The 8,265-nt window shown below is 46.9% G+C and overlaps 1 protein-coding gene across 1 annotated transcript in view; it reads right to left on the bottom strand.

Moving 5' to 3' along the window:
• Positions 1 to 6,263, bottom strand: part of Hsh2d (hematopoietic SH2 domain containing) — a 9,684-nt gene extending 3,421 nt beyond the window's left edge. Inside the window, exons 1-3 of the mRNA XM_029532090.1 lie at positions 6,155 to 6,263; positions 5,386 to 5,532; positions 883 to 972 (exon numbers count right to left, since the gene is read on the bottom strand). Coding sequence (XP_029387950.1) covers positions 883 to 972; positions 5,386 to 5,510 — 215 coding nt within the window. The 5' untranslated portion in view covers positions 5,511 to 5,532; positions 6,155 to 6,263. The remainder of the gene's footprint in view (positions 1 to 882; positions 973 to 5,385; positions 5,533 to 6,154) is intronic.
• Positions 6,264 to 8,265: the final 2,002 nt, after the last annotated feature.

Here is an 8,265-nt window from a genome sequence, read left to right as displayed (position 1 = left end):
CAAGTCTGGGCTCTGTGGAGACACTGCTGGGGACAAGTCTGGGTTCTGTGGAGACACTGCTGAGGTTGGGACGCTGCCCTGAACACTAGCCTCTTGGTGTACCTACTGTGTCTCAGTTTTACCAGTTACCACCACACAAGGTTTTTAAGGTCCATAACAGCAGTTCTTGGGTGGGTAAAATAAGCAGATTTAAGCTAATTGTGGCGGTGTCTGCCTGTCATCCCAGTGCTGGGGAGGCTTGGAGGCCAGCCTGAGCTACATAGAGGGACTCTGTCTCAACTACAACAGTAGTAGCAAAGTGATAGTAATCCTTTCATTTTGAAGACACCAGCTCAGGTAGTCCAGGCTAGACTTAAACTGCTATGTAGCCAAGGATAACCTTGAATTCCAGATCTTTCGACCTCAGCTTTCACCAAGCTGGGTTAACACATGTGCATCCACACAAGATCAGCCTGGTTTTGAGACCCTCTCCCAAATAGGCAGATAGAAAGAGAGTAGGAGGGGAGGAAAGGGGGAAGGAGGGAGAGATGGGGGAAGGAGAAAGGAAGAAACAAAGAAAAGAGGGAGAGGGGCTTTACCTTGAGGGCTCTAAGAAGCCAAAATCAAACTTCAGGAGCCTAGGAGCCTGCAGCCCTGGCTTCCCGGACCCATGCATGCAAATCATGTCACTGATTTGAAGGTGAAGGGTGAAGGAGGCAGAGGCCACCCTCAGATCTCTGCCTCCTTCCTCAGACACAAATCTCAGGTAACCCAAGTGTTTCAGCCAGGTCTGCAGATGGAAGCAGACCCCCCTGGCATGGGTGTGTGTGTGTGTGTGTGTGTGTGTGTGTGCAGCTTTGGGCTTCTCCCAGGATCCCCAGTCTAGCTTCCCCAATGGCTTACTTGTAGGAAAGGGTGTAGCCCACATGGCTGTGGCTGACTCGGATAAGAAAGGTCCCCAGGGGTTGTGACTCCAACATGTTCTCAGCAGCCCTGGAGAGGCACAAAGAAAGAAGACTGGCTAGATATGGGGGCAAGCAATCATAGGGAATGGCTTAGCAACCCAGGGTTCCATTTGGCTCTGACTATGCACACAACCCTCTGATAGTAGTGTGACTGACAGCCTGGCTCTCTCACCTGCATGTTCTGTGTGTTCATGTGCACCCTCTTACCTTTGAGCAATGCACACAGCAACCATGGACTCCCATGTGAACAACTCTCATTTAAGAATGGGGTAAGTTGGGCTGGTGAGATGGCTCAGCGGGTAAGAGCACCCAACTGCTCTTCCAAAGGTGCAGAGTTCAAATCCCAGCAACCACATGGTGGCTCACAACCATCCTTAACATGATCTGACTCCCTCTTTTGGTGTGTCTGAAGACAGCTACAGTGTACTTACATATAATAAATAAATAAATCTTAAAAAAAAAAAAGAATGGGGTAAGTTGCTGGGCGTGGTGGCTCACGCCTTTAATCCCAGCACTTGGGAGGCAGAGGCAGGCGGATTTGTGAGTTCCAGGCCAGCCTGGTTTACAAAGTGAGTTCCAGGACAGCCAGGGCTACACAGAGAAACCCTGTCTCAAAAAACAAAAACCAAAACAACAAAAAAAGAATGGGGTAAGTTTTCTCACCCCTAAAACCAGTGAAATTTAGTTTCTATTTGAGTGTATTCCCAGTGTATCTAAGATAAAGAACTGAAGGGGTGATCCAGGGCCGGCCAGATGGCTCAGAGGGTAAAGGGACTTGATGTCAAGCTTGTCTGCCTGAATCCAGTCCCTGGCACTCACATGGTACAAAGAGAGAAACGATTGTCACAGGTTATCTTCCAACCTTCATACACATACCAAAGAAATAAAATACAATAAAAATGTAAATAACATCTGACCCAGCCTCAACTGGTCTTGGGTAGATGGTCAGGCATGGTGGATGTCCTTTAAGAGGGCTTCTGGGCGAATCCTTCATTTCCCATCTTATACCTGTGCATTATTGGTCATGCATATGACTAGAATCAGTTGCATTACAGTACAGACCTTCATAATCCAAGCTTGTGAAATCAAAATAGAACCACTCACAGTAGACCCCCTAGAAACTGAATTCTTCCTCTTGGAGTGCACACCTTTGGTCCTAGCACTTCAGAGGCAAGTGGGTCTCTGAGTTCAAGGCCAGCCTGATCTACAGAGTAAGTTCAAAGACAGCCAGGGCTACACAGAGAAACCCTGCATCCAAAACAAAACAAGCAAACAAACAAAAAACACACAAACAATTCCCCCGAAACAAAATGAGGATCTGGATCACAAGTGTGCCCCCCATTTCTGGATTGATTAAAAGTCCAAATGAAAACAACAACCAGCTAATAAAGCCTAGCATGGTATAACTATTCTTTGTTCACCTGCAAACACATAAACAGTAAGTTTAGCTAGGCGAGATCTTGTCCTGAGCTCACCGCTTCCTTAATCTGTTTATCTCCTTGAGCATGGAATTCAGCTCCATTTCACTTCCTGGTGCCCCTTTATTCTTTGAACCATACATTTTGTACTTTTCCTTTCAAAGCTTGTTATACTTGATAAATACACTCTTCATGAGACTGAACCACAGGATAGAGTCTAAACTAAGCTTTTTGAGACTTCCGATGCCCATGCAACACATCTGAATCTCTTCACCTTAGTCTCAGGCAGAGTCCCCAGAAAAGGGAAAAAAAGCGGCCACATTCTTCACCAAAACACTGTAAGAATGATCTCTAGGAAACATGCTAAAATTCCTCTCCTCTGAAGTTTCTCCAGTCAGGCGCCAGTATCTTCTATATGTCTTCTAGGATGGCCCATTACATCCCACTTAAAGCATTCCACTCCTCTCTAAATCCAGAGTCCCCAAATCCACACTCCTCCAAACAAAACATAGTCAGGCCTAACACAGCACTATCTCAGTCCCTGGTACCAACTTCTGTCATAGTTAGGGTTTCCACTGCTGTGAAGAGACACCGTGACCAAGGGAACTCTTATAAAGGGCAACATTTAATTGGGGCTGGCTTACACTTTCAGAGGTTCAGTCCATTATTATCATGGTGGGAGGCATGGCAGCTTCCAAGCTGGCATGGCACTGGAGGAGCTGAGAGTTCTATATATTATTTTGAAGGCAAACAAGAGAAGATTGTCTTCCAGGAAGCTGGGAGGAAGGTGTCAAAGCCCACTCCCACAATGACATACTTCCTTCAACAAGGCCACACCTCCTAACAGTCACAAGCATATTCAAACCACCACACAAAACAAAAACAAAGCAAAACAAAAAAGGAAATGAAAAGAATTCTTAAACATTCTGAGTCACGTGGCTTACTGCCAGTCTCTTTTAATTTTTATTACATTTAATGTATTTATCCTGTTTGCACAGGCAGATGTGCTGACACATTCAGAAGTCAGAGACGGCCTAACGGCCTACAGAGGTGGTTTCCTCCTGCCTTGTGGGTTGCTGTTGCAGCCTCTAAATTACAGGTGGTAACTCTCTTTGGTTAATTGTCCTGCAGGTGGTAACTCTCTTTGGTTAATTGTCCTGCAGGTGGTAACTCTCTTTGGTTAATTGTCCTGCTTCTTGGAAGTTTCACCAAAGTGACTCCAGTGCTGCATACAGACCGTTAGCCTCTGTTCCCACACCCTTTAAACTGATTGGTCTTTAGGGAATGAGGTGACAATTTCCCTTGTCTGAAGGTGGGCAGCAGTCCATCCTGTGAAATGTGTCCCCACATGAAGGTTGGTTCCCACCCTGTGGTTTGAGGAATGCTAATTAGCCTCTCCCTTCTAGAGGGACAAGTGTTCCATGACCTTCCCAAAGTTCCTGAGCTGACCTTTTCACAAACTCACTTTGGCTGTCTCTCTATCTTGGTAATGGGAGACCGAAGCATGCTGGACTTGTATAGAATAAAATACTCTGGGCTGGAGAGATGGCTCAGCGGTTAAGAGCACTGAATGCTCTTGCGAAGGTCCGGAGTTCAAATCCCAGCAACCACATGGTGGCTCACAACCATCCGTAACAAGATCTGACGCCCTCTTCTGGAGCATCCGAAGACAGCTACAGTGTACTTACATATAATAAATAAATAAATAAAAAAAAAAAAAAAAAAAAAAATCATAAAAAAAAAAAAAAAAAAAAAACAAACCACTCTTTGTGTGTACATACCGTCTGAGTCTGGGGTGCCACTCTGGGTGAATCATGGACCCTTAACACAGGCACCTTTACTCCTTGAGCCATCATTGAGCCATCATGCTGGCCCCTCCTATCTTTTTTTTTTTTTTTTTTTTTGGTTCTTTGAGACAGGGTTTCTCTGTGTAGCCTTGGCTGTCCTGGAACTCACTTTGTAGACCAGGGTGGCCTCGAACTCAGAAATCCGCCTGCCTCTGCCTCCGGAGTGCTGGGATTAAAGGAGTGCACCACCACGCCCAGCCTGGCCCCTCCTGTCAATCTTGACCATCTCTAATGGCACTATTTCTTTGCTCATAACTAGGTCATTTTGCAGCTTTTGCAAATCCACGTGAGCCCTTGGGAACACATGACCCTGCCCTGGTTTCCAGGATTGAAACCCTGGAGCTTGGAAGCCCGCACTTGCGATTGACTTTCTTTCCCTTTTTGGAGAAAAAGTCTCATGTAGCTCCGGTTTGTGTCACACTCACTGTGTAGCTGAGGATGATGACCTTGAACTCTTGATCCTCTGCCTTCTGAGTGCTGGGATGACAGCATGACTGGTTTATGTGGAGTGGAAAAGGAGCTTGGTGCTTTGTGTATGCCACACAAGCACTCTTGTGTCAAAAATACTGTATTAACTAAATTACAAGCGCTTTATCAATTGAGCCATAGCCACAGCCTCCGAATGAACAAATAACATCTTGGTGGTTTGAAGCCTGTTCAGGGAAAGTGTCACTGGAGGCTTCCTGCAGTAGATCTCCTCCCACAGCCCCTGCCTGCCTGTCCCAGGTCCTTGTAGGTGGAGCACAGTATTCCAAATGAAAAAGCAGGGGTTGTGGTCTGGTGCACTGAGGCCAGAGCCCAGCTGCGCTATGCATCTGCTGTGTGACCTCACTCAGTTCCTATCTCTTTCTGATCTTCAGCTTCTCATGGCCTAGAGCTAATCTGAAATTGGTGTGAACAGGAGGCTCCTGATTGCTCACTCAAATGTTCACTGTGGTTAGGCGTGAAGGACCAAGAAGTAGGATCTTTGCCGGGTGTGGTGGCGCACGTCTTTAATCCCAGCACTTGAGAGGCAGAGGCAGGTGGATTTGTGAGTTCGAGGCCAGCCTGGTCTACAAAGTGAGTTCCAGGACAGCCAGGGCTACACAGAGAAACCCTGTCTCCAAAAACCAAAAACCACAAAAAAAAAAAAAGTAGGATCTTCCAAGGTAGGATGGGGGTTGTACTATGTCTTACTCTCGGGAGACGGCGCCATGGAACCACTCGGGGATCCCGGATTGGGCTAGCAGATCTGCCTGGGTGTGCACAAACCAGTCCAGCCGAGGGGGTAGTGGTGGGGGCAGCCTCCTGGCTTCTGCCATGGCATCCAGAGAAGGTGGTCACCTAGGGGGAGGAGGGAGAGGTGAGTGTCTCTTCACTCTAATATTACAGACCATGGTGTCTCGTGCTGGGAGTCTGCCAGGTGGCCAGAGACAGGGCAATCCCTATGGGCACAGGCTTGCTTCCTGGTGACTACCGTGCGGCAGAAACTGCTGCCGGGGCGGGAGTGGGTGTGAAGAGGAATCAAGTATCTTCCCCTGTTGCTCTGTACCATGTTTTTTGTTTGGTTTTACATCTATCTATCTATCTATCTATCTATCTATCTATCTATCTATCTATCTATCTATCTATCTATCTATCTATCTATCTACCTACCTACCTATTTGTCCTGTGTGTGTGTGTGTGTGTGTGTGAGTGTGTGTGAAAGAGCATCGAGTGCCCTTAATGGCTGAGACATCTCTTCCCAGACAGGGTCTGTTACTGAACCTGCAGCTGCTCACAGAATTCCAGGACCCCCCTGTCTCCCAGACCCCCCCCCCATGCCAGGCGGGTGTTTGTCCTGCTTTGTTGTCTCTATGCTTCTGAAAGGCAAACCTGAGCTCAGACCCTCAGTCTCACGTGGGAAGCATTTCACTGACTGAGTGGGCTTTTGGTTTGGTTTGAGACAGGCTAGCCTGAAACTCACTATGTAGCTAAGACTGGTGGCACAATCCTGCCTCTACCCCGTGCACTGTTAATTCACATTCATGTTGGTGCTGCTAGGCTTTGGGGGTTGGTGACACAGAGCTGGAGAAGTGACATGGTCTGAAATGCAAAACAGTATTAAGTTTTGTTTTTTTGCTTTTTTTTTTTTCCCCCCAAGACAGGGTTTCTCTGTACAGGCCTGGCTGTCCTGGAACTCACTCTGTAGACCAGGCTGGCTTTGAAATCAGAATTCCACCTGCCTCTGCCTCCCAAGTACTGGCATTAAAGGCGTGCGCCACCACTGCCTGGCCAGTATTAAATTTTAAGTTGAAGGAAAACCAGCTAAAAGATCTTCTCTATGGCTCCTCAGTCACTCTTCATTCAGTCCTTAGACCTGATTTTTGCAGTCTCTGCCTCCAGTCCTGGGACTTTGGAGAAAGCCTTTGGCACATTGGTGATGCAACAGGGAGGGGTCTGTTGACAAAGGGTGGCCGATGCAGACTTCACAGAAAACAAACACATTCCCTCAAGGGTGTGGCCCCCCAGAGGACAGTCATTTATTGAATCCATTAATGACCAGGCTCACACTATCTCTGTCCCCTAGCATGACTTTCTGGTCTCTCTCGAGCAGGGCTTCCACGGAGGTGGACAAGCTTTGTCTAGTTCTGTCTTTTCTAGGCCAGGGTCTCTGCATGATAAGGCCTGGAGTGGCAGGTATCAAAGAATTTGGAATTAGAGGCAAATGGTCTGGTTTCAAATTCTACCCTACACAGTTGCTGTGTGATGAAGTCAATAATTTAACTTCTGTCATTAAGAGTCATTAAGGGGCAGCCGGGCGTGGTGGTGCATGTCTTTAATCCCAGCACTCGGGAGGCAGAGGCAGGCGGATTTGAGTTCGAGGCCAGCCTGGTCTACAGAGTGAGTTCCAGGACAGCCAGGGCTACACAGAGAAACCCTGTCTCGAAAAAAAAAAAAAAAAGAGTCATTAAGGGGATGGTTGGGATATATATATATATATATCTTTGTTCTCTCTCTCTTCCTCTCTCCCCCGCCCCCTGCCCGTGGATTTGTTTATCCCAGGCTGGCCTTAGCATAGCTGAGGATAACTCTGAATTCCTGATCCTCTCACCTCCCCCCCCCAAGTGCTGGGGTGACAGCCTATTCTACCAAGTCCAGCTTACACTATGCTGGAATATACCCCAGGCTATTGCTACATGCCTGTAATCTGGCACTTGGGAGGTGGAGGCAGGACTACCAGGAGTTCAAATCTGGCCGGGGATACACAGGGAGATCCTGAATTAAAAATGCAAAGCCAGGGGCTGGAGAGATGGCTCAGTGGTTAAGAGCACTGGCTGCTCTTCCTGAGGTCCTGAGTTCAAATCCTAGCAACCACATGGTGGCTCATAACCACCCATAATGAGATCTGACACCCCTTTCTGGTACGTCTGAAGTTAGCTACAGTGTACTTACATATAATAATAAATAAATCTTTTAAAAAAATGAAAAGCCATATGTAGTGGTGTACATCTGCCATCTTAGTACTTGCAGATGGAGACAGAAGGGTCAGACGTTTCTAGGCTAGTCTCAAAAAAAAAAACTAAACAAAAAACCCAAATTTCTCCTAATACCTGGTTTTTATTTATTTAATTGCTTTTTGTTTTCAAAAAAGATTTTAATTTTTATTTATGTATATGTGTGTGCCTCTCTGTGTGTAAGAATATGTGTAAGTGTAATAGCCATGTGTGTGCAGGTACTACTGGAGGCCAGAAGAGGACATTGGATCCCCGGAGACAGATTTACAGGGTCATTAAGCTTACGCAGGTGCTGGGAACTAAACTCAGCAACTCTGCAAGAGCAGTGTACACTCTTAACTGCTGACTCTCCAGCCTCATTCTAATATTTAAAATTTTTGAGTGTATATGGGGGGTGTCCATGTGTACAGACACATGTGTGTGCATTTGTTATGGTGTAGGCCTGCAGCTGACATCCATGTGCACAGACATGTGTGTGCATTTGTTATGGTGTAGGCCTGCAGCTGACGTCCATGTGCACAGACACATGTGTGTGCAGCTGCGTGTGTAGGCCTGCAGCTGACATCCATGTGCACAGACA

Source organism: Mus pahari, chromosome 19 (genome assembly GCF_900095145.1).
Source record: "Mus pahari chromosome 19, PAHARI_EIJ_v1.1, whole genome shotgun sequence".
In the NCBI taxonomy this organism is placed as follows: Eukaryota; Metazoa; Chordata; class Mammalia; order Rodentia; family Muridae; genus Mus; species Mus pahari.
This window is presented reverse-complemented; position numbering and strand designations above follow the sequence as displayed.